This window comes from Perissodus microlepis, chromosome 13 (assembly GCF_051167445.1).
Source record: "Perissodus microlepis isolate ML-2025 ecotype Zambia chromosome 13, ASM5116744v1, whole genome shotgun sequence".
NCBI lineage: Eukaryota > Metazoa > Chordata > Actinopteri > Cichliformes > Cichlidae > Perissodus > Perissodus microlepis.
Window position 1 is genome coordinate 21,794,710 of NC_140473.1, and position 26,736 is coordinate 21,821,445.

Here is a 26,736-nt window from a genome sequence, read left to right on the forward strand (position 1 = left end):
TGTGAACTGGCACTACATGAATAAGACTGAACTGAATGGGCTTGGCATTGCTTATATATGAAAAACAATTACACCACAGTCCCCAGGTTTGTTGTTTTTGTTTGAATTTGCATAGAGTATTTTTATAGTAAGGATTTATTTATTTTTATGTATTTTTTTAGTTATACCAACAGTTTCTTCAGCACTGAAATGTTCCGACGAGACGTGAAGTGCTGCATTTCCAAAATCGACCAACAAGAGGAGCCAAAGTCTTAAAAATACACAGAATGACTTTATAGTGAAATACAACATTTTAATGGCCTGTGACAGACTCCTACCCAAATTCAACTATAGACTAACAGACTATAGAAAGCCAGACCAGAGTGCTTATAAACAAGCAGGCTGTTAGTATTCATATGAATCCTGTGTACAATTAAAGCAGACTTCTTAGAAAATAAAGCCCTACAAGGCCACCAAAATGCAACAAATATGACCAATTTTTATCTCCTATTGAGATATGAACGGCTCCCCAAAATAAGCTAAAAACTACATTTGCTATAAAACGTACAGAACATTTAAAAGAGAAAATACACCATTTTTAAAGTCCCAATCTCGCTCACATTGCCATGTAACGTGACTGACGGCTGCATGTTTTGCATGTTCATGATGCATTTATTCACAAAGTCTCATTTTTATCAGGTAGACACAGCAATTTAAGAAAAAAACAAAACGTGTGACATCTGGATGAGTCAAACTGAAGCGAGAGAGACAATAATAATAATAATAATAATAATAATAATAATAATCTGAAACTACAAACGCTCACTAAAACAAAGAAGATTCAGCAGGAGAAAAAAAAAAGTTATTTATAACCTCCGCTTTAGGATTCAGTCCATCTTTACATTCTTTGAGTTTTGACGTCTTTGTTGAGTAAAAAAAACTGAGCAGAGAGGAGTGAAACAGTTCCTTAACCGTGTGATGGGTCAAGATTTCCCTTCAGAGTTCAAGATTTTCCCGTGTTGTCTTCATTTATTTGGCTTGATCCGCGTTAAAGACTGCAACGGTCTGGAGTGATTAACAGTCGCGCTTCATGTCTGATGTGTAAACGTTTTCAATTTACTGAATGAGCCACAGAGCACCATCTAAAAACCTCATTAACGACAGATTTGTTCTTTAAAAATGATTCCCCAAAGTAACTTATTTTAAAACATTTTAATCCTGTTTTTTTTAAATAACAATTGATCAATGAGTCTGTGCTGTAAAGAATTTGTGCTCTTCTATAACAAGTACACTAAAACTAAAAGTTTTGGTTTTGATTTCCACTCAAACTATTGATCTGATCAGTGGTTACCAATTAGAAAGTGTCCTCAAAAACAGGAGAAACAAAGGTTTGCACACTGTGCTGCTGAAAAAAAAAAAAAATCCCATTTCAGCTCTTATTGAATGGACGAGTCTCAACTGTACACATGTCGAAAACTGAGGTCCTCTAGCCCGCTGTGCAGTCTCCTCTCTGTTACTGAAAGCTGCTCCCATACAGGATCATGACAAGGAAGGTGTTGGAGGAAAGGATGGTCCACCTAAAACTACTTGAGGTTCTACTGCAGGTTTTAGATCGCAGCCCGGAAACCAAAGGAGACAGCAGCTCCCAGTGCCAAGCCGAGGGACAAGAAGAAGGCCATGATGGCCCCCGCCGTCTCTGCCTCGTGCTGCGACACCTTCCTGTAAGGTGACAGAGGGATAAAATCAGTTAAGAATGAGTCGTTACAGAACACAAAGTGGAGTGTCAGTTCTGCTTTGGTGCTTTTTGAGAAATGGTTCACAAGCTGGGAGTACCATCCTCATTCAGGTTTGACAGGGTTTCTAGTAGCTGATGGCTTGTGCAAAACTTGTGGCTTGAATCGCGTAGCAACGTAGCTGGACTCTGATGAACACTGGCACTGAAGCATTCTGGGATTTTGAGGTTGGAGGTAATGACTCAACAGCTGGTGAAGTCTTAACAGTGAGTTTATCTTATAGATAGAATATGGAGAGGGGATTGTCTGGCTGGTTAGACTACCTTCAATGAAAACTTTCGTTTCATAAAAAACAAAGGTACTGTTTGAATTTGGAAGGCCTATTAGCAAACAGCTTATAGTGCAGGGCCGTAATATATAGACAAAGAACAAGAAGGGGCATGTATGGAGGCACGGTCCCACTCCTGAAATTCAGATTATTATCTCCACAAACACATTTGAGAACTGAAAGTTATGTAGTATTGGAGGGAAACAATCCACAGAGGCCAAAGGTTGTTTGTTTTCCAGTCTATTCATATCCCAAATTAACATGTGAGTCTATGGGGATGGGTTAGGTTTATGAAGCCGGCCTCAAATGGTCACCAGAGGAAATGCAGATTTGGAAACTTGAGCACTGGCATCATTTCCAGCCCTGCTCACAGCCACTGTCTGCAGTAGTGTGGTGCCAGATTTGTTGCTACTTTAGGTAGAAAAACATACGACCGGTTCTACGTTAGGCATCCATTTTTAATATTTTCTCTCTGCTATTACATGTTATGTTTGTTTTGGGGATATCATTAAAGTAAAAGCATGCTGCAGTTACCTTAGTGTGGACACAGAGTTAAAACAACCAGCAGCTTTCAATAGAATTCATTTGATTTTTACATTTGATCAAATTTGTATGTGGTTCGCAGTTTTAACTGAAGTTAGAAGTGGGAACTATTTAATGATTTATTCACTGACTTGGCTTCTGTAGCTCTCAAAAGCCAAGTCAGCAAATGTGTACGAATTAACAGTTTTCATATTGTTTTGATTTCATTTAGCCTTTAGAGGTCCTGTTAGGAACAAGGTTTTAGGACAGGCAGAAAATATTTCTCCCCCCACCCCGATGGGTTTGTGATTTGTAGGTGAGCAGTCCTTACTTGGGTCCAAAGCACATGCAGAGGCTGGCCAGGTATCCGTTGGAAAAGGAGAAAAAAATCATGAAGATGATGTACCAGGCATCATGGCTGAACCACACAGTTTGGGAAATCACACGAGGCTGGACATTACAGAGCATGAAGAGGGGGATGAAGACGACCCGCAGGCCCACGAGGATAGGAAGCCAGATGCTGTCTTTGCCCGGCTGGAGAGAGAGAAACACAAAGAGTATTGATTGTTTGTCAGATAGGGCTGCCACGATTAGTCGACTGTCAAAATCGTCGACGACTGATTTAATAGTCGACACGTCGTTTGAAGCTTTGTAAGATCACAAAAGACGCAGGAATAAGTAGTAGGATTTAAGAGTGTAATAACGGACTGAAACAGAAGATGGCAGCACTGCATGTACAAGGATGCCAGCTGCCGTTAAACCCCGAAGAAGAAGAAGTAGCTCTGTCCCATTCATAGCGCGACCCTGCTCAGTTTCCAACAATGGCGGCATCTAGTTAGTTTTAATATTACTCTTATTATTCTTTCTGGGTCACAAAATAAACGTTTTCAGGCGAGAATGTAGCTGTGGAAACTGTGGACAAGAGATATTTTATTTTGTATTCTTATGGTGACGATTTATAATCAGAACTATCATTGATCAATCATTCATCATTGTCGAACCAGTTGACAGAATAATCTCTGAATTATATCTATGGTAATCTGAGCAAAATATTAATGTATGTATATTATCATCACTTTAATTAGTCTATTGTTGTTCTCTATCATTCTTTCTATCATTCAATAAGGGATGCAGTTTCTATGGAACAGTTTAATATGGGGTTCGTAGGGATAAAGCAAGTGGAGTGACATTGCTTAAGGGAAGTCACTGATTAAATTGGGGATAAAATAAATTGCGGCAATAATAGTGATGTAATGATTTGGGAAATCCTGAACGTGATACTTGTCTGTTGTGCTGAATACTTTATCACTTTCGTGATCTATAGTTGGTTATAAATTAGATGTCTGATTTAGCAGATTTGTTTTCCAGGATACAGGTTCCAGGTGGAGCTGGGAGTTAAATGAGCTTAACCTGTAACTGCTGACTGATGTTTTTACACAAGCTTACAGGTTGGCAGGAGATTGTTTTAGAGAAAATGTGTAACGTTCTTGTTCAGGCCTCAGCAGGGAGTCAACATGTGGGAGGAGGCCAGGAAGGCCCAAGAGGAGGTGGCCCCGGAAGAGAGCTTACTCGAGATAAGCTCCACCCCAAGTAACACGGGGGGGAACATAGAGGCAGAATAATCCTCTCCCCCTGTGCCGCGGTTCTCCCCAGCAGTCTACCTGGGGAGACGAAGAAAGAAGAGGAGCATGACATGCCAAGCATTAATTCATTCCAGGCTCCTAATAGGCTAGGGCTCTAGTCTAAAGTATTTGATAGTTTAAAGGAATCGTAATAGTTTTGTACGGTTTTTACTTTTATACTCATAACGTTATACTCTTATCACGAAGTGAAAGTAAAAGAGCCTGGGAACAGTGATCATGAAATTGTGGGAAAATTGGAAAATAACGGGGATGTTGGGGTTAATAAGTGTTATAATGTGTTTGTTTGTTTATTGGCAGACAGGTGAATTGTCCAGACGCAGAGGTCTATCCGCTCCAGAGTCCAAACCGATCGAGTCGTCGAGAAAAATTCAAGCGCGAGGTTGGCTCAGCTGGGAACAATTAGGTCCGACGTCTTTAATGGGAGTCCAAAATCTAATGGCTCTGGACATGTTGTTGGCTGAGAAAGGTGGAGTATGTGCAATGTTTGGTGACATGTGCTGCACCTTTATTCCCAACAATACTGCTCCGGACGGAACGGTCACTCGGGCGCTTGAGAATCTGAAAACGTTATTTAGAACCATGCATGAGCAATCAGGCGTGAACACGGGGCTGGGAGACTGGATCACGTCTGTCTTTGGGCAATGGAAGGGTGTGTTTATGTCTGCCATGTTTTCTCTTATAGTTTTTCTAGGTATATTGATGATCGGATGTTGTCTCATTCCTCTGGTAAGGCGAGTGTTGGTAAAACTGGTAAGCAGGGCCCTAGACTCTGGTTCAGCTGGTCCGGGGTATATGATGCCGTTGCGAGAAGCCGCCTGGACGGAGGAGTGAAACAAAATTCGGGTAAAGGTTGGCCGATGGCCAAAGAGGAGGAGTGTGGACAAGAGATATTTTATTTTGTATTCTTATGGTGACGATTTATAATCAGAACTATCATTGATCAATCATTCATCATTGTCGAACCAGTTGACAGAATAATCTCTGAATTATATCTATGGTAATCTGAGCAAAATATTAATGTATGTATATTATCATCACTTTAATTAGTCTATTGTTGTTCTCTATCATTCTTTCTATCTGCTTAAGCTGTTGCAAATGGTATCCATATCAGTGTATTCACACCTCTCGAAGCTGTGGGTCCAGTAGGGCCTTCTACATTCACTTACACACATATTCAGGCCCACACCAACATGCACATAGAGAGTCATGGAAAGTACGCACGTTCACTCCCGCACATATTAAGAACAGGGAGGTCGTCTCAGGACAATCTCTCGGTTGGACACACAGTCTCACAAAATTGCACAACATATCACAAACTTGTTTGTCTCGAAAGTAGTATCGGATGTCTATATAAGGAGAACTTTGGAACTGTTATCATTTCCAGTAAGATCTAGCTGTGATGTCATCAGGGTAATATAAGGATGGGGAGCGGTCTGCTCGAGGAAGATTGGAAGATTGCTGTTGCAAGTTTCTTCCCACACTGTACTGTGTGTTTTAATAAAATAATTTGTGTTGACCCACTATGGACTTCCAGTCGTATGTCTCTTCCTCAAAAATTCGAACCATGACAAAACCTCAAATATCTGCTCAGTTTATCAAGACACCACATAGTTTGAAAAGCGCTCCGACGTCTGTTACCCACTAGCTCGATAGCTAGCCGGGGGCAAAGCTCACTAGAGCCGGTGAGAACCCCGGACTCCGGGCAAATCGTTTTCAAACCCACCGCCGTCTTTCGCTACTCAGGTTAAACGTATATAAATCACTTAGATAACTTAAAAATGTTATTGTTGGCATGAATGCAATAAGTAATGAGATATAGATAAATTACAAAACAAGATTTTATAAGATAAAAACTTTAGTTGATTAAACACAGCACATAACAAAACAACTTAAATATTGTGAAATAGCTCAAAAGATAATGTGAAATATGACAAAATATCTCAATAACATGAAGAAAACAAAATAAATAAATAAATTAATTAAAAAAAAAAATCACACCGACCAGAAAAAATGAAGGTAAAAATAAACTAATGCCCAGTTCAGGCCTTCTCTCACAGCCCAAAGATTTTTCTTTTGAATGAATATAAATCCAAAATAAAATAATGTGTTTATCATGTACTAACTCAATATATAGTAAAGCCCTTCAACAGAAGAGCATTTTCCCCCTAAAAGATTAAATATGTAATATGTTAAATATAGAAATCTTCTAGAGCAGTGGTTCCTAAACGTTTTTGTTATGAGCCCAAAAACACAGAATCAGCATTCTAGAGAAATTAGTGTGATTTTTTTCCCCCTATGTCAGCGATATAAAATAATATCATGCAACGTCAACGTGGTCTCGATTTTTTTGACTTTTCAAAAGGCTCGAGCAGCATTAACTCAACAGGACAAACACAGATGTGGAATCACAAAGAGAGGAAAACCGTCGCCAGTCTTTCATCTGACGATTTTAAAAAGGAAAGAAAAGAAAGAAAAAACACACCACATAGTGCTGAATCAGCTGACAAGCGTTATCTGCAGTGAGAAGCTGCATTCCTGCCAGGTCAGAGGACGTCAACAGATTGTACTGGGCTTGATGATTAAATTAGATGAGTTCCTCTGCCGCACAGGAAATCTGACCTTCTTGGTAATTTGTTTTTTCTGGACGAGGTTTCAAAAGGTTTGAATAAATGTTTTTACCAGAAAGGAAGCTATGATTCTAAAAACAAACATCAGCATGATGCTGAGAAGCGGTGAACAGGACGCACTTCTTTCTTTTTTTTTGTTGTTTTTTTTTTTTTTTAAATATACAAGTGCCAGTGTGTAGGATTTTCATCATTATCAAATGACTGGATTATGTGTTTAATATCTTAATCTTTTTTATATATGTTTTGCCTTCCTTAGTAAAATCATCCGTTTGGATGGCCCTGTCACATGTTTGTGATTGGTTATCAGCTGCAAACACCGCCTCCTTCAAGTCAATGCACTTGTAGCTACGCTGGGCTGACGGCCTAGAGACTGGTTAGCGACCCCCTGGCAACCAGCGGTCGCTTGGGGAAAAACGTGTATTATCTGACCAGTTGGCAAGAGGTTACTAGAGATTGATGATGTATTTATAACATAGGATTGATAAATGACAACAGCATAAAGAGTTGATGGAAGAAACACCCATCAACCATAGCGCATATATTGATATAGCATGGTTTGTTCACCAGAGGGCGCTCTGCAGCTTCCCCGTTTGCAACACAAAAATGCCACAAACAGGCGATCCAAGCAGAGCTGGTAACACCACATGAGGAAAACAAGATAGTTTCCAAGTATATTATCATATCATCTGCATAAGTTTTCAGAAATAACTACATAACAAATGGGAAATCACTTAATGTTTTGTGTATTTGAAGGAAAAAAAAGAATATCGGATTTTTAAATCACCAAATATCAGTATCGATCCTAAAAGTCTTAAAAGGCTCTGGTTGGCAGGTGAAATGGGTTGCAAAGAGGCTGCTGCACCAAAGGCCTCCTTGTAATCGCTTTGATTGCTAGCAGATTGCAGCGGCTGCCAATAGTTTGCATGGAAGACACCGACTGTTAATCTCTGAGCTGCAGTGAAACTTGCAGAGAACATCTGCTTTTAGAGTAAAAGTTGTGCCTTACCACTGCAACCAACATAACTGGTCAGTGGGATATAATCAAGCTGATAAAAACCTTGTCAGACTGAACACTGAAGTTGGAGTAAGAGAAGCCAGATAAGAAAGACGGAGATCCTGGGTGTGCTTAACTTGCTTTGTGGTGCCGGCCTTAGATTAGGAGGAGACTCCCCAGTCTGGGCGAGGCACACTGGGGCCTAATAGGATCGAGATAACCGTCTCCGGACTCAAGAACATTTAAAAAAAAAACAGCTCAGGATGAATCAAATGTGAAATTCTCAGCCGATACGCAGATTTTAAACTTTGAATTATGAGTTTTACGACACTAAGCTTTTTGTTTTGTTGTGAAATCTTCTGCATAAAAATGACCTATTTTAAAGCCGTACTTATTAAATACTTTTGGAATATTTAGCAGAACTGATGTAACAAACCAGATAAATATTGATGACTGTCACTTGATTTTCAGTTTAATATCAGCTAAAATATTTATGCATCTCTGTTGCAAAACTAAAACAGTCTATTAAAGCTTGTAGGAGAATAAAAGTTATCCAAAAATTATTGCACAATGGAAACAGACACCCGAGGGCTTTCTGCCTTTCTAATATCTACCCAGGACCCATTGTTCATCCAGATGTGAGGGAAAGATTAGCAAACCCTGAAAAACACCAGTCACCAGTTTTTCTGACCCCTAAAATCCCTTTACACGCACAACACGTATGTGCGCGCGCACACGCACACGCACACACACACACACACACACACACACACACACACACACACACACACACACAGTCACTCTTTCCTCCAATACAAACCTCTGATCTCAGCAGAAAAGCTCGTCCCTGAACGTCTTTTGTTTTTCCACCTTTCCCTTCATGACTCAGTTATTCATACAAGGGCAAACATTTTTTGCAGAGGCTTCTTTAATGTTGTTTGTAAATGCATTTAAAGGAGTTAATAATCAAGAATACTTGATCATCTGGTTCAAGCACTGGTCACTGTCATCGCTGCATATTTGTACAGGTTAAAACACGCTTAAGTAGTGTATTATTGTGGTGGGGCGTGGTCTGCGGTGCCGTGCGGACGCACCTGCACAGCATCCGCAATCACGCCCGCCGTGTTAAAACACAGGGACTCAGGGGTTGGTGTGGTTGTGGTGTGACGTGAATTAAATAAAGATGGCTCTGAACGTTGCTCCGTGGTCCCGCCGTGCCTTATTCACGCCACATTGGTGCCGAAACCCGGGAGGCGGCATGGCGGGTACTTACCAGAGCCAGGGAAGGGAAGAGCTGGCCGAGATGGTGGCCGGAATAGCGGCCACCCAGCGGAAGCAGGCGGCGGAGGTGCGTCGCCAACAGGAAGAGCTGCGGAAGGAGAGCGAATGCCACCTGGGGAAGATGGCAGAGCTGGCAGCGCTGGAGGCGCTCCACTGGGAAAGCGGTGGAGGCCTCCACCGCCTCCACCGCTTTCCCACCGTCAGTATACCCCGGTGGGGGTGGCGGCGTCGAGGTCGCCCAGGCCTGGAGCAGCGCTGCCAGCTCTGCCATCTTCCCCAGGTGGCGTTCGCTCTCCTTCCGCAGCTCTTCCTGTTGGCGACGCACCTCCGCCGCCTGCTTCCGCTGGGTGGCCGCTATTCCGGCCACCATCTCGGCCAGCTCTTCCCTTCCCTGGCTCTGGTAAGTACCCGCCATGCCGCCTCCCGGGTTTCGGCACCAATGTGGCGTGAATAAGGCACGGCGGGACCACGGAGCAACGTTCAGAGCCATCTTTATTTAATTCACGTCACACCACAACCACACCAACCCCTGAGTGCCCGTGTTTTAACACGGCGGGCGTGATTGCGGATGCCGTGCAGGTGCGTCCGCACGGCACCGCAGACCACGCCCCACCACAATTATATACTTTCAATGTGTGAGTTTTTGATGGATAAAGGCTTGTCAACTTGGCTGTGCAGCTAATTTGGACCGAGCTCACAAACAAACAAAGCCGGCTCTGCACTCACCTGAAACCTGAAAAATTGGCTCCACAGCAAACAAGTTTCAACTCAGTGTGACTTTTTTTTTTTTTAGCTTCATGATGTGGCCTCACTGATAATTTTGGTAAGAAATCTCATTTGTGATTTACTGACCCACATACAGATGGCCGTCAGACTCCTGCCAGCCCAGTCCATCACGTTGAAAAGGAGGAAACACGACACGGGGATGAAGTACTTTTCTGAAAAGAGATCAAAACAAACCAACTGTAGTCAAGAGCAACAAGACTGCAGAGATGCTTTCCTCAAATAAAAATACACAGGAATCCATTAAACTTCTGCTGGTTTAAGAGGAGGAGGTGAAGTTTGCTTTCACTTCTACGGAGGGACCAAAGTAATCGAGAGAACACCAAAGTAATTTCTAAAACTGATCTGGTGACACTTTAAACCTTATAGAAAAATGATGTTTAAATGGATTTATTTGTTTAAATGGAAGTAATTTCTGGAATTTTACAGGTTGCTCTGGAGTTCATAAATGAAGTCTCGCCCATAGACAACACAACTTTCTCCTAATTATTTTACAACTAAACCTACCGAGCTTCTAAACCAGCGGTCCCCAACCCCCGGGCCTCGGACCGGTACCGGTCCGTGAGTCGTTTGGTACCGGGCCGCGAGAGTTGAGGCTCAGGTGTGAAATGTATGGTTTTCAGGGTTTTTATCGGTTTTCAGCGTTATTTTGTTATCGTTTTTATCGTTAACTCGGTTTTCCTGGGTCTTTTCACGTGTGTTATGAATAAATCTTCTTTTTTTCGGTACCGGTACTAGTTTTATTTTGTTGTATTTATCCGCGACACCTTAAAGACCGGTCCGTGAAAATATTTTCGGGCATAAACCGGTCCGTGGCGCAAAAAAGGTTGGAGACCGCTGTTCTAAACTATACTTTTCATTGAAATGAAAAAAAAAAAAAAATAGATGAGGTGGTGAGGGATATGGGGTCTTTTGGTTGGGAGATAGAACCTGATCAGTTTTTGTAATCTTCTTGTCATGATTATTTCATTTTTATAAGAACTGGAAGGCGAATGAAATTCAATAACTTGTCCAGGCCTTAAAAATTCCCCATATCATGATTGGAGGTTAATGGGTAAGCAAATGATTCCCAGTTCAATCCTGGAAGGAGACAAATCCTTCTGGGGAAGAGTGACCAACAAAAAATCCACTGTAACGACCACTTTCAGAGAAGCAGGTGAGAGAAGTTTCCATTACTGCTGGAGTTTAGGAGTTAAAAATTCTTAGCAGTCATCCAACTCCAATATCAGATTTTCAGAATTCCTGGCTCACTGATTACTGTAACAGTAACTGTTTGTATGAAAGGGACCTGCAGACTCACCCCAGGCACTTTCACCAGCAACTGTCGACTTGACATCGACGGTCACGGCTGGAAAAACTCCAATGGTGACAGTGAAGATGAAGCACACAGACAGAGCCATCACCCAAATCTGATTAGAGAGAACAAGAAGAGCTTTATCAATATTATGTAACCAGTCTGTCACACAGGTAGAAAATGCTTGCATGGAAAAGATAATGTCTGACTTGTAATGAGATTGCAGGCTGCACAGCTTCAGCAGTAACTAGTTAATGTGATAGAAGCTTCTGCAACTCAATACACGATATTTATGATTTGAAAAAAAGACTCAAAAGTTTTGCCGGTAACAAAACCGGAGTTTCTGCCTTATAAGTTCTCATCTCACCTGCTTGAAGATGTTAAACACAGACGAGGTGGGTTTGGTCTCATCTTCCATGAGATTCACCACCGGCCGCTTTTCAGCTTCACTTTCTGAGGGGGAAAAAAACCCAAACTATTTATTGGTCAAGCAGCACCTGGAGTTTAGAGCATCATTACTATATTTGAGTGGGTGTACACACAAGACCCCCATTGTTACATCTTATATGACAAAAGGGTTCCCATTAGGTACTCCTACTCACTATAAAATTACACTGACTCAAGAAAATAATCTTTCATGTCAAAGCAAACACAGTAAGAACTCCCGAAACAAGATGACTTCCCATTTATTTTCTCTAAAACCTCCAGAGCTGCAGGAATCCACCTCCACCCACAGCACTGTTCACCCGCTTTAATGCTAATCATGCAGCTTCATCATCATACATGCAGCTGTGCAGAAGTGAGGAGGGAGTTTATTTTCACTTCTAGCATTAAAAAGTGGGCAAAGGTAGGCACACATCAGCTGAATGTTTGAAGGTTTTCAGCTGATAAGCATCATTTGCCTGGCTCTTTATAAAGAAGCGAAAAAAGAGCAGTTTTCTAAACTGTCTTTATGTGTTTAAACAGTTAACAGGAAGTTGGGGTGGGGGGTGAGGGGTGAGGGGGTTGACACGGCTGTAATTACACTGGCAGAAAGACTTGTATGAAGCAAGCAGATTGAAGCCTTGGATGGAGATAAAGCCCTGCAGTCTGAATCCAATTTACCAGTCACAGGCAATCTTTTTAAATAATGTCTTTGTCTAATCTAACAAGAGAAACAAAAGTACAATTTCCAAAGTGTTTCATCGTAGGAAACAGGCAAGGATGGAGCTTACTGAGTGCTGCCAACAGAACATGTGAGCTACAGATTGCAATTAATAGAAAACAGGTTTGTGGAATCTGCAGGTTTTGAGATTCTGGATCAGTTTAGATTTCAGCAGAATGTTGTTAAAACAGAACAAAACACAGAGTGCAGCAAAAGCCACAATGACACGGGAAAAAACTACCGTTTAGATCAGCGGTCCCCAACCCTGGGGCCTCCGTGAGTCGTTTGGTACCGGGCCGCGAGAGTTGAGGCTCAGGTGTGAAATGTATGGTTTTTAGGGTTTTTAATCGGTTTTCAGTGTTATTTTGTTATCGTTTTTATCGTTAACTCGGTTTTCCTGGGTCTTTTCACGTGTGTTATGAATAAATCTTCTTTTTTCAGTACCGGTACTATTTTTATTTTGTTGTATTTATCCGCGACACCTTAAAGGCCGGTCCGTGAAAATATTGTCGGGCATAAACCGGTCCGTGGCGCAAAAAAGGTTGGAGACCGCTGGTTAAGATGGAAAAATACAAAACAGATGACAGAATTTCGAGAATCTGATCTAGCAGGGTACACATGTTGAACTTTATCGCTCTCCATGTGATGTCAGTTCTTGAGAATTTGCACAGCCAGAATCAAAGTCTGAGTTACAACAGCGTTATGCTTTTTGCATCTGTAACATCCAAGAGGGAGAAATTTGTGACTGCACAGCCTCTACGGTACAAGCGGACTATAACGTAGCATAACATGAAAAGCTGTGTCCTAGCTTTAACCCCCTGACTAAAACATCTGCATTAGCTTCATTGCTGCTTCTTTTTTGCACACATCTAAAAGTTTCACACTGTTGTCTTTTTTTATAATGAGCAGGCCGGTAAGCACCTTTTTTGAGCAAGTCCATCTTGTTCTCCTCATCGGCTGATGGTGCAGATCTACTGGTCTCCATGTAGTACTGGAAGAACTCCTGTTAACAAAAACCATAATTAACTGATTCCACTAAACCAGCAGGACAAAGATGAGCAGTTTGTTCCCGGAGAAACTGAATTTTATTCGCCATCAATCAAAACGGCTCAAAGACATTTCACTCAAGTTTGCGAGTGCTTTCCAAAAAAGAATAAATAAATAAATGTGACACATTTGGCCTTTTCAAACAAATACATTGTGAATAAAAAGCACTAGAAAGGAAGAAAACCAGGAAAAAATATAAGTTCTATTTATAGATTAAGGCCTTACCATCTTGGGAAGAATGAGGTAGGACATTATAGCCAGAAGAATCACAATACAAGCTGTGATGAAGTAACCAAAAGCACTGTCCTGCAGTTCTGACCCACCTGAAGACAATCACACACACAGAGTCATTAGTGTGTTTTGTTATTATTGGATAATTTCATGAAAAATGAATCAGTTCCTCCCAAGTCCCTCAGAATCAGCTGATTTATTTCTCTAATAACTTAAGAACACTCAATAAAGCCATAGAAACTTTTACATTCTCGTTATGAAGATTGTCAGAGTTACAGACCCCTGAAGTCCACAAGGGCTGAAATCTTGTGCCTTTAATTTCACATCATTTTTCCAGCCCTCATACCTTCTAAAGGACGTCAGGGGACATTAATAGGGCTGAAGAACACATTTACTCACTCAAGCATCACAGACTGAAGCCACTGGTACCGTGGCTTCACAAGTGCTTTGCTCTGTGAATCGCCATGTTGGGGGAGGAGCATGAACTGTGGGGTAAATTGACCCTTGATAGGGTAACCCAAAGCAAACTGGTTTTGGGTGAAGACAAAATGTGGTGATCCTGTATAAACTAAGTTACCTCACTTGGAGAAGGGATATGGGGGAAACCACTCTGCAACCCTGGCCTTGTTGGCAAGTGCCTGCTCAAATAAACCACATGGGTTCACCACCTGCAAGAGGAGCTGTAGTGGTCTGGTGTTTTGTGGCAGTGACCTTGTCTGTTTGTTTTTTGGGGGCAATTCAGTGTAGTAGACATCTTGGGGTAAGTTACAGAAGCTAAAATTTTTCATGGCTTCATTTAAAGTTGATGAACATAAAAAGTAAGCCAATTCAGAGGAGGGTCAGAACTTTTTCAGAATATAAGAAATGACCCCCGTATATTGTTTAATCCCAGAGTTGTTTTGTGTGAGACTTACTGGCCAGAGCGCAGATCATGGAGAAGGCAGCGAAGGTGCCGGCCAGCCCCTGTCCGCTCATGATGGGAGTGGTGTAAGAGGCAGGTAGAATCCCAGCCAGCCCAAACAGACTGCTCTGAAGAATCGCCCCAAACGCTGGAGAGGGGTGAAAAAAAGAGAAAAACACATTTGAGGAATTACAGAGTGACTGTGACACAGAAACACAAAAAAATGATCCACATCTACACAGTTATAGCCAACAAGCATGTCAGAGAAAAACAACATCCTTCTGATCAAATTATTTAAGATAAGTGTTGCATAACACTTCTATTATTTTAATTGTCTCCCCTAAAAAAGGTTTTTTGTCAGTACAGACTTTCCAGACAAATTCCTTCCACAATACAACATGTTACAAACGAGTTAGTAGCTGCAGAAATCTCGAAACGTGTGAAACTGAGAGGAATGTGCCGACGCAGACATCAAAGCCTCAAAGTCACCGTGTCCTCCCCTCTAAAGCAAACACAATGGGCATACAGTTTTCAACCCTCCGTCATCTGACAAAGAGGTCATCTAAATCAGCGGTCCCCAACTTTTTTTGCGCCACGGACTGGTTTATGCCCGACAATATTTTCATGGACCGGCCTTTAAGGTGTCGCGGATAAATACAACAAAATAAAACTAGTACCGGCATCGAAAAAAAAGAAGATTTATTCATAACACACGTGAAAAGACCCAGGAAAACAGAGTTAACGATAAAAACGATAAAATAACGCTAAAAACCAATAAAAAACCTGAAAACCATACATTTCACACCTGAGCCTCAACTCTCACGGCCCGGTACCAAACGACTCCGGTCCGTGGCCCGGGGGTTGGGGACCGCTGATCTAAATAACTGTGGCTGTGAATAATTAATGAAATTTGATTGTCCTCTGTACCAATGTTTAAATTTTAATCAGTTTGTCACCTGAAAAAGTTGATTTTCTGGCTCATTTTGATTTGAGTGACAGTGAAATGGTTAATTTTTTTCTTTTTAAATTCTACTTGCGGTTTTTGGTTTTTCCTTGTATTACATTATTGACAATGACGAATCTTCACCAGTAGTTCTATGGCCTCGAGCAAGCCTTAGAGCGTTGCATTGAGACTGACGCAAATCAGGTATTTTGGGGTTGAACAGGGACACTAATCTGAGCGGACAGACGAAATGTTTTGGGACTGGAAAGTGGTGTGATCCCAGAAGTGATGCTTTGTGACCCGGATTCTGAACTGCTAGCTGCTGGAATCTGTATCGCTTGCTGAGGTAATTCGTCCTTGTTTTTGTCTTTTGAATCTAGATTGAATCAATATATGCTTTTTTTATTCCTCCATCAGCTGGCAAAGAGGTCATGTAATTGACTGGATGTGGACATTTAATGGATCCTGACTGTCCTCTGCACCACTTACAGGACACGAAGCTGAACACTTATCTAACATCCATTTCAACTCCACTGCCCCAAGCAGAGATGTAGAAAAACTTCATAAAAACCTCCTCCCACACTACCTGCACTCATTTTAAGCTCTCTATTGTTTCTTTTCATCTAGTATTATTTAAATTTAGATTTACTGAATTACGTTTTTCACTTTATTCTTCTTCAACAAAGTCATTTAACATTTTCTCCACATTTTACAAAGAAAAAGTTTACATGGCCTACAGGTGAATGCACACAATCAAAGTACCAACACTGCTCTTGTTATCAAGTAGGCTAGTTTAGGCTTTTTTCATTTTGATCTCCCACAGATTTCTTTTAAATACACTGAAGTTTTCTTTCTGAGTAACAGACTTTTACTGAAGAACTGTGCATTTTTTAATCACTAGACACTCACAGTTGATGCAGACAATTTTGACCATGGTCAGGACAAAGAAGGGAAGAGGAGCCAGTTCTACTTTAACAACCACCGCTGTCACCAGAAAAACCACCAGGATGACCGTCAAGCTGCCCGAGATTCTCAATTTCTGAGGAATCCTGAAACAAAGAAAAACCACATTTAAAAACGCCCATGCTGAAAGCAAACAAGCATCACTCAGTTACTGCTCTTCAAAGAAATGCAAATGTCAAGAAAGCGGAAGTGCTTGAGTCAGTTGCAGTGACTAAGCCCTTTTACATGAAGTAGGGAACATAAATAACATTCCTGAGTAAGCAGTGCAGGAGAAGGGTTCATTGTGGTCAAGGGCCACCTGGGATTTTTCTCAATCCTACTCTAATTAAACCAAACACACTAAACATAAGCTCATACAACAGGATCACGTTACTCACAGTGGCACGGGGTGACTGAAGGTTAAGGGCAGGAAAAGTTTACACTGTCTTGTGTACACAATCTTCTCCGAATTAATTAAAAAAAACAGCTATGGTAAAATTACTTCATAGTACAGAAAAAAGTTATAACTGAGTTATTACACCAGGGGATTTATATTATACTGAACTTGTGTAAGTAATGAAGATGATTAGAAATTAGAGCAATTAAAAGTTTGAGCCTGATGGATCACATGTGGAGGTCTCCTAATATACTAGCTCCATTGAGGCTAACTGTTTAGACAGCTTGCCTTGTGAGTGATTGGTTACTGTCGTTATGACGATTGTATCAACAGAGATACCTCCCCAGAGATTAGACATAAGTGCTGTGAACCACTGAAGAAAAATCTAAATGTGAATTCTGCCTCAGAAAAATGCTGTATTAATAAATATTAGCTACTGGTGTACTCTCTGGAGATTGTCGATATTTATAACTATTAAAAACATTTTTTTTTAAAAAAAAGGGTTAATCACAATTAAAACAAAAGGGCAAAAATGTTTGAAAAACATGAAATATACTAATTAAAAATGTCTCAGTGCCATAAAATGAGACAAAAGATACTAAACTGAACCGAAATCTAGTGCTGTTATTTCATTATAATGCAATACTGTGGCCACTTAACCCCAACTCGTGTTCCCTCAGATCTTTTCTCACTTCTTGCTTCAGTAGAAATATTTACAGTTTGCCTCTTAATGAGTCGAGCTTTTTATTTAGACTGACGGTAGTTCGATACCTTTGGTGTATGAAGGAGTTGAGACAGGTGAAGATGAGCAGAGGCACCATGGCGCACAGCGTCATCACGTTGTTGAACTTGGACTCCAGCACACTGCGAGAGTCTCCGGCCGTCACGTTGGCCGTCTGATTGGAGGAGTGCACAGTGGGCACGTCCTTCAGTCTGCTGGTGAAGTACTGAAGATAACGGAGGGAAGAACACACGTTTACCACAAGGGTTCTCCTGCAATTCATCACTAATATGGAGTCACAGGTTTATGTCACATGAATGTAATTTACAGAAAAAACTGAACTATGGGTGCAGTGTTTATTGTAGGACTCCTGCAACAGACTGAGGGTAAAATTTTGAGTCAAACTAAGCTGAATGAACATGGTTTTTACAGTCAAACAGTTTCCTGATGGTGTCAAGCAGAGCTGAGCAATCTCATTTTAATTTCAACTGAAACTTTGATGTGTGACAGCCACTAACATTAAGTGTATTAAAAAAAGAAAGGTACACCAGCCTTTGTTTTGCCAACCTTCCCATTAGCGAAGCCTAACCTTTCAAAGAACTACTTGTTAACCACAAAAGGCACCACCAGGGCTCTTCCTTTTATTTCCATCTGTCTCCTGATCTAGAGATAAACCACATTCGCCTGCAGACGCTCTCGCCATTACAAGATTAAAATTGTACTTTACCATTGTTGCTGTCATGAAGAAATTCCATGGCAAGAGGGTTCCCAAGCCCAGGATAAAGAAAATGAGCCATACTGAATTGTATCTGGGAAAGAAGCAAAAGGAAGTTCGCATGAAGGCACATCAATCAAGTCATTCATGTTAGTATCAACAAACAAATCGCAACAATATATACACTGGGACTCAACCAGATTTCAGTCAGAGAATATTAATGCCAAGATAAAACCCAACAAAGGCACAGCTTAAATCGTTTAAAAATTCTCCTCTTACTTGTCCCGAGGCGCATTGATGGCCGTCATGGTTCTCGATGGACAATCTTGGGGTTCGTGTTCAGTGTTGGATTAGTGCAGCACCAGGTCTGCAATGTGCAGATGACAAATGGAAGGTTACACAAGTAAAAATCTCCGACGTGTTATTATCAGCAGCCATTTGTTTCTTTCTGTATTTACATATTCACATGTAATAGAGTGAGCACCGAGTCTTGTGGATGCCTCAATATCCTCCACTTTCTTTCACACGATGCATTGTTTAACCTGGTTAAAATGTATCCATTTCTCACCTCTCCTCTCAACTACGCTTGCAGCTTTGTTATACATTTTAAAAGCAATGCATAGCCTGTGATATCAAGTATTTACACTTTTTTTTTATTTCCACTGGTAACTTTATTTATATACTGGTTAAACTCGTCCTGTGAATGAATTGCCTTACAAACTCGGAGTAGGATGAGCTATTTCTAAAAGAAACAATTGGAGCTTCTGCCAGGAGGAGGTCAGAACAAGCTGGCACGAGCAGGCCAACAGCTACTCACTCCCAACTAGGGCACTAACTAAAAGAGCAACTGAGCTTATTACGCTGCTGCTTCATTTTTTGGATTCTTCACCTACTCCACATGACGACCTTTTTACAGTTCAGAAACCCCCCGTTTTTAGTTTCCAAACAACCTCAGACTGAAAATCTAATTAATACACAAATTTCAATAAAAGCTTAATTTCATTTTCTAATTTATGCAACGTGAACAACCCCTCAGTCATTCCATTGTGTTTACAACACAAACTAACCGCAGCAACAAAGAGCAGCTTAACACTTCAGCAACAATAAGCCAGAGGCATCTTCCCACAAAGTTTTGAAATTCAAAAGTTCACAGCACAACTCCTCTTAAACACAACAAGTACAGGAACAAACTGCAAATAAACTTACTCTGAGAGGCGTTCAAACACAGACGGAGGCTCTCGCTTTCCACTGATCAGATCACCAAAGGGCTGAATAAGCTCTGCATGTCTCGCTTATACTATACAGATGTTTCGTAGGCTGACACCCAACTGTCTTGTGACCAGCCCCTTTGCATCTAAGTGCCCATCCCTCCTTCTTCCCTTTACCTCGAACATCTTGTTCTCCTGGAGCCCTTCCTACACATTTTTACATTTGGAGCACACAATACTCTTGTCATACAGACTACTACATGTGTCCTACTGTCTGGTAATTTCTCATCTCATTTCATCCACTTTTCCTCCTCAGCAGTTCTTTTATAAGTTCACACTTTCTTGACCTGCTCCATCTTTCACTTCCCTATCCCAATCCACTTTGTTCTCACTGCTTCTTATTGACTTATCCAGAACTATTTGTGCTCCCCCAACTCCTTTCAAACCTTTCTGTCTTGAATCTGATGGAAGACATGTGCTCAGATATCTGTGTGACACACATCCAAACAGAAAATCTTCACTAGAAAACACTTACTCCTTTAAAAAAACAAAGCAATTTGGCATCAAGTCAATCTAAACAACATAAAGCAAAGTTTAAGCTAACAAACTGCACTATTCAACTTTAATAGGCTCATTTTAAAACTGTATCCTGTGGACTTGACGTATTCACAGTGGGTGCACTTCTTTGCCTCTAACATGGAGGGGAAACCTTTTTCAGCGAGAGGAAGTGTTACCCTAATCTGTCAGGGTGATCAGTGTTTATGGTGAAATTAAACACTGATACGGTGGTATGGTTCACGGCCGCACTCTCTTGCATCAAAAAGTCACTTTGTTTTGTTTGCATGAAATAGTGATTGGCTGATATGGCATTTTTTATTATTAGTAGCAATCAGAAAGATTGATGAGCAATATTTGAAACAGATACAGTTTTGTAGTTTTGATTAAAAAGCCACACTAAAAATGAAACAAAACTTTCCTTCAAATACTCATGAAGGATCACACGCACCAAAAGTGCAGTCGGATCTGCTTGCACAAGCCGTGCTTTGGTGTAGCTCCGGCTTGTCGTGCACCTCTCCTATTGGACGCAGATGGGTCAGCTGTGACAGCGAAAACAAAAAACAAAAACAAAAAACCACTGACAGGTCTGTGGTGATACCACAATCTCGCAAAACATGACCAATGTGGCAACTACAAGGGGGCCCATAAGCTGTTGGAAATAGCGTGAGCAAGGCCACTGCAAAATGTTGCACTTTTTGAGCATTAACGTAACCGGGAGGCAAGAAATGAAGATCACATGACTGCATTTGTAACATTTGCAGAGATGTTTACTTCAGTAATATATGCTAACCTAACACTGAATCACAGCTCTGCTAGCTCACACTGCTGCAGACCACAGTAATGAGAGGTGAGCGATAAGTAAGCCGAATGATGTGCAGACTCTGCCTTCTCTCACGAGCAACAGGTGACTGGCTGATGAGCCAAATAACACAGTACATCATGGCAAAGGCTACAAGAGAGGACACAGCTGACAAGTATTTATTGTTGAAAATTCTGCATTAAATTCAATCTGCAATGAGCGATTGATAGCAGGAGTATTTAATGCATATTTCAGTCTCCTGCCTTTCGTCAAGATAAAGATGACATGAAATCTGCACAGACGGAAAGACGAATAAGCTTGGCGAGCGAATGATATCCTCCTCTCACATAAGATAATTTGTGGAACTAGATACTCCTCAGAAAGTAACACTACAGTCATAAAGGGTCATCCCATCCCTTATCACATAAGAAATTGTCTGAAGCTGACGCACAAACAAAGAGCGTCTGTTTACGTGGCTAAAACTGTTCTCTCTCACAGTCTGACAAACAATGTAACTGTTCAACAAACAATCTGAGCTGCATAAAAGGTCAAAAAAAGAGAGTGAGATTTTGTGAGACAAGTAAAAAAAAAAGGGAAATGTTTAAAATACTTCAAATTTAACCAAAATCATCAACAGAATGTGAAGTTAATCACATCAAAGAAAACATATGTATACAATTTGATTTAGCTACAGTTGAATTAACTGCCTTTCCAAAGTGTACTAGAAGCTCTGTAGTGCTGCTGAGAGAACTTGTGAATCCATGACCAGCCAGATCTAACTTGCTGGTCATGAGCGAGCTATGAGTGAGGACAGAGGGTCCTCTATATGCACACACAGGTTAGCTAATCGTAGAAACATGGGACTGAACAAGCAGAATCCATCTGTGAGAAACCCCTGTCAGTGAGACGGGTCTATATGGATTGTTAAGAGGGGCAGAGGACCAACAGACAAATACTGCAACAACATCCCCTCACACTAGAAACAACCTTTGTTACATTTGTTACATTTGTTACACTGTGCGCAAAGTTAAGATTACAATTTGCAAACTGAACGATGTGATTAAGAGTTTCAGCTTTCCTTTAAACACAGACACTATTCTTTGAAAAAATAGAGTTTGACCTTGCCCATTAAAGGTTTTCACCAACTTCTGAATATTTCCCTACTTCCTTTTTCTTCCTCCCATTTAATCAACTAGGAAATTATGTATCAAAGCACGATTCCTGTTATGAAGGTCTTTGGCAGCTAAGTTTGACCTTTCGGGAAATTATTTTCGTGTTTCTGTTCACATGTGCCCATCCTGTCTCTGTGCTGCCTTCCTCCAGGTACTCAGGCTTCCTCCCACAATCGGAAGAGATGTTTGTTAGCTTAACTGATGAAAGTGAGTGTGTGTGTTTTGGTGTGTCTCAGTGTGATGGGTCTTACAACCTTTAATGGGATGAGCAGCTAAGAAAACAGATGTATGGATCCACAGGAGCACATATTGTCTGAGCTTTGTTTATCCCTGTTTCCCCACACCTTTTCAATGTCAAAACTGAGAAAACTGTGACTCAACATTTTGTAACTTTCCAAAACCACTAATCTGACATTGACACTCTTTTCACACAGTGACTAACCGGCTGCAGCCGTGCAGAAGTAAGAAAGGACCAGGATTAAACTTCTGTCTCCTGAAAAGCCTTTTGAGAATCACACCACTAAATCAGTATTTTAAACATCTCTCTTCTCTAGATAGACTGATAAATGTCAGTCTATCAGAGCAGCTTATTGAGGCTTGACGTTGACCATAGCCATACACTACAGTGTGCTTAAAATTCACCAGCTTTGCCTTGTCCCAGATTCCTGTAAAGTATGCCTCTCTCAACCTAACATGCCATCAAAACGAGCCAGTTGGCATAAGCTGCCTGGTGCTGAAATGGTGCCCAGCAAACACACACTCACTCACACAGGCACTTTGCAGTCTGTAGAGTGGTGCACTTTAACACTTTCAATGGCTAGCCTCTCAACGATGTCCAAGTCCAACAATCAGCACTCCAGTTAACAAAGATTTAACAGCACCGGTGGTAATTTATTGTTTCCCCCTCTAGGAGAACTAGGGCAATTCAGACCAGCCCAAAAATTTATGTGAAAAATCTGGTCTGGTCACGCCACAATGATACACAATGACGCTACAATAAAGTGGGCTTCTCATCCCGTATTCACCTCATTTTATACTTGATAAAATTGAAAAGTCATTTTTGTTCTTCTCACATTTGTGTCATTAATACAACTACAAAGATTTTACACAGTGTAAAAATGATCTTCAAACTTAAATACTGCAAGACCCATGTTGTTTTTGTGTTGGAGCACAAACATAAATCCACATCCTCATCACAACCTCAACCAAATCTGAGCCAAAGCTCATTTACAGGAACGAATGAGAAAGCCCCTTAATTTAGATGTGACAGACAATCCCACCATCAGTAAAAGATTGATGTAACCACTGTGACGTCGCCCAGTGATCAGTGATGCCTCAGTCTTAGCTGTCGCCATCTCAGTGTTCTGCAACCAGATGTAAGGAGCGACGGTCGGATGTGAGTTTTATGCTCTACATCAGCGGCCCCCAACCCCCGGTCCACGGTCGTTTGGTACCAGGCTGCGTGAGTTGAGGCTCGGGTGTGAAATTTATGGTTTTCAGGGGTTTTATCGTTAACTGGGTCTTTTCCCGTGTTGTAGTTGTGCGTCTTATTTTGAAAGAAATATTTACGCATTACCATAGTGACCAGAAAGCATTAAGGGGCAGAGAGGAGGATGTTACTCTCAATGTTGTTGGCGCATTTCAGGAAGACGCTGCTAAAAAAGTTACACAATTACACAGTGAATTCGCGTTTATTATTATATTTACAAATTACCACAGTTTTTGTCTTGGTCGTATCATTTTATTTTGTTGTATTTATCCGCAACACCTTAAAGACCGGTCTGTGAAAATATTGTCTGACATTAAACCAGTCCGTGGTGCGAAAAAGGTTGAGGACCGCTGCTCATATCTACTGGGTAACCAGTTGTGACTGGCAAATTGTTAGCCAGCGGGGCTACCCTCCTTTCTGACTCTTACAAACATGCTGATCACAGCACAAGGGAGTCAAGGACTAAACACCTCACAGACTTCTACACAAATCAGGCTAAAACCACAGGGGTCGTTCTCCTGGTGGACGTTACAAAGAATGCATGTTTCAAGCATGTCTTTTATTTTGATTACAATTAAATCTTGAACAGTTCACATTACTAAGGTAAAAATGGATTCGAAATTATTAATGTATGTACTCAGAACATAAAACTTGTGACTATGTACCTATGTGTATACTGCATCAAAGCAGAGACAAAGAAACTCTATTGGCATCCTTTTTTATAGCAAGTCAAAGCTTGCTGTAAAATAACCTATATTGTGTAGGCTTAAAAGTTAAAGAGGTTCTGAATGCAGTTTCCTCATTAAGTTAAAACCAAGCAAAACAGCACACATAAGGAGTCATGTGCTCTGGGCATGATCTAAACTTTACCATCCACACTGAGAAGTTTAACCCTCTCAAGGCAGGCGTTGCCGATTTGCAACAGTTAAAAACTAACAACCTGATTACCCCACATACATATTTTATGAGTTTTTTTTACTCAGACGTACCACTGCAGGACTTGGTTGTGCATTAGCAACAAAAAGTTTAATTTGAGCCTGAGAGGGTTAAAAAGCAGTCGTTGAACGCAACATTCTCCATACAAATGTGTATCCTGCGGGGATTGATGGAACAATAGAGGCTGATTCTGAGAACACAGATGGTATGACCATCTTCCTCATTGTGATCTCTCAGCAGTTATTGCTGGCATGTGAAAAAGAGTGGCACGTGTTATGGAAGTAATGCATGTCTATGTGGCGTGTTGGCCTGAATTTAGAGACAAGGACAGTGACAAGGGGTTTGGTGTATGGGGAAGTGAGCTTTTCAAACTGGGGTACAGTGGAGGGTAAGAAGTTAGAGTTAAAATGCCACTTAAATCAGAGCTAAACATGGATGGAAAAGGTTAGAAGTTCCTCTTTCTCACCTCTATAACAGAGACGCCTTTATCCCCAGGCTGAGTTACAGAATAGTTTGATGCTGGTCATATGATGAGGTGTGTGAAGAATAAACTCTCTCCTCGAGGTCATGTCCCAGTGCTAATGGGAGCCAAACCCTTTTCAAGTCACAGCATTTTGACTTAGTAATATTAAACTGGAACTGGACTGGAACTGGATTGTTTTTCTAGGAATTAACCAGAGGAAATGGATATGATGGTGCTGTTTATTTTAGCACGACTGCTGAAGACTGGATAGTTTTATACTGACGATCTTGAAGAGACATGTCATGCTCAAGTTTGTGAACCCTCCCAACCCTGTGAATTAAAGAACAGTCTGAGCAATAAGCTATCAGAACTTTTTCTGCAATTTGTACTGTTGAAATTAGACTTCTCTGTCTTAAATTGAGCTATTTTAGGGATTAAATAGTAGTTAAACTTCTTAACACTCACAGACAACGGAGCTTCATTGGTCAGGCCCACTTAAGATCAAAGTGGGCTGTATGTGGCCCACAATGTAAAATGAGTTTGACATCAGTAGCATTAGCGTGTGCCATTAAATGATCAGTGTGTGCAACCAGTAGGACGGAGGAGTGTTGTTGGAAAACAAGCAATATGTAGCTGTGATTGGATAGCTTTTCAGGTCCGAAATTTCTCGAAGACAGAGCATGGAAACTACCACAATAGTGGTTTTGTTCTACAGCACTTATCATCAAGCTTTCCAATACATCCCCTCCAACAGCGTGGGATTCCCCATCAGTATGTACTTACAACTCTCTATTCTAGCGCCACAACTGCATCCCACCACTGCAACACAAATAAACTAGCCATTAAATAAAGCCCTAAAAATATTAACCTAAAAATCTGAATGTTTTTGGAATCCTCTCTAAGAAAAAAAAAAAGGAATTTCTGCAATATTAACCCTCTGAGTCGTCATTGTGACTCACTCCAAACTAGCTCTGAACCCGAACCTGAACATTCGAAGAAAGTAAGTTGGAATGATTTCCACAGGAGAACTTTTCTGAACTTCAATATGAGCAAATAAGGCAACAACAATAACAGCAAAGGATAGTGTTGATTGGCATATGACGGGGTGGCAAATAAAACTGTTACCTAGGCAACTGTTACCTGCAACACCCACTAGCAACTGACCGTCAGCTACAAAGGGATGTGCGCTGAGTGAATCAGTTCCTGTGTGGACACTCCGTTAACTTTAACTGGCACTTCCAGTCTCCTGTTTTTGCTACCAGCTGGCTTTTGGCCCAGGTTGCTACTTTGGCCGCCCTTTAGGCCATTCAGCACCTTCCCAGAAAGAATCTCACACAGTTGGATGTACTCCAATTCAACCTCAGGGACTGCTTGCTCTGCTCTGGTAATCTGCTGCGCACTTGAGGGCCAAATTAACCACAACCTGCAGGAGGTGAAAAGCTAGTTCATGTGCCGCTACGCTGAGCTCACCGAGGCAGCAGAGCAGAACAAAGACTACAAGCCGGCTGCTCCAGAGTTGGAGTTCATAAGCACTCACACAAGAGGCACATGGATATACAGCTGTTATTTTCACAGTTTAGTTAGCAAATATAATGTTTGCAAAATAAAACTTCGGTGTTTATTTGTGATTAATTGAAATCTGCGCCTGACATCTTCATGTCTTTGACTGTAATATTTAACATAGAGAGGGAGAGAAAGGGCGAGAGCAGGATGAAGACGGCAAAGAGACGGAGCAAAAATAAACAGGTAAGACAGGACGTGTAGTAAAATTCACTAAAAATTATAAAGCTGTGTTGTCCCGTTATCGATTGTGGATCCCCCACTTGCTCTTATAATTATTATAAGGTTATATTTTTGTCATTTTTTAATTTCTAGTTGAGTGCGGA

The 26,736-nt window shown here is 41.1% G+C and overlaps 1 protein-coding gene across 4 annotated transcripts in view; it reads right to left on the reverse strand.

Moving 5' to 3' along the window:
* Positions 1–249: 249 nt before the first annotated feature.
* The window catches only part of LOC146375129 (equilibrative nucleoside transporter 1-like), a 44,745-nt gene continuing 18,258 nt past the window's right edge, over positions 250–26,736 (reverse strand). For 3 of the 4 annotated variants that reach the window (XM_084949672.1, XM_084949673.1, XM_084949675.1), the window contains exons 2-13: positions 18,505–18,592; positions 18,238–18,319; positions 17,561–17,736; positions 16,360–16,499; positions 14,521–14,655; positions 13,601–13,698; positions 13,250–13,331; positions 11,552–11,637; positions 11,191–11,299; positions 9,960–10,045; positions 2,894–3,096; positions 250–1,698 (exon numbers count right to left, since the gene is read on the reverse strand). In XM_084949672.1, the coding sequence (XP_084805798.1) occupies positions 1,587–1,698; positions 2,894–3,096; positions 9,960–10,045; positions 11,191–11,299; positions 11,552–11,637; positions 13,250–13,331; positions 13,601–13,698; positions 14,521–14,655; positions 16,360–16,499; positions 17,561–17,736; positions 18,238–18,319; positions 18,505–18,533 (1,338 nt within the window). In that variant the 5' untranslated portion in view covers positions 18,534–18,592 and the 3' untranslated portion in view covers positions 250–1,586. Of the gene's footprint in view, positions 1,699–2,893; positions 3,097–9,959; positions 10,046–11,190; positions 11,300–11,551; positions 11,638–13,249; positions 13,332–13,600; positions 13,699–14,520; positions 14,656–16,359; positions 16,500–17,560; positions 17,737–18,237; positions 18,320–18,504; positions 18,593–19,431; positions 19,552–26,736 lie in introns of those variants that run through there. The other variant, XM_084949674.1, reaches the window with a different exon arrangement.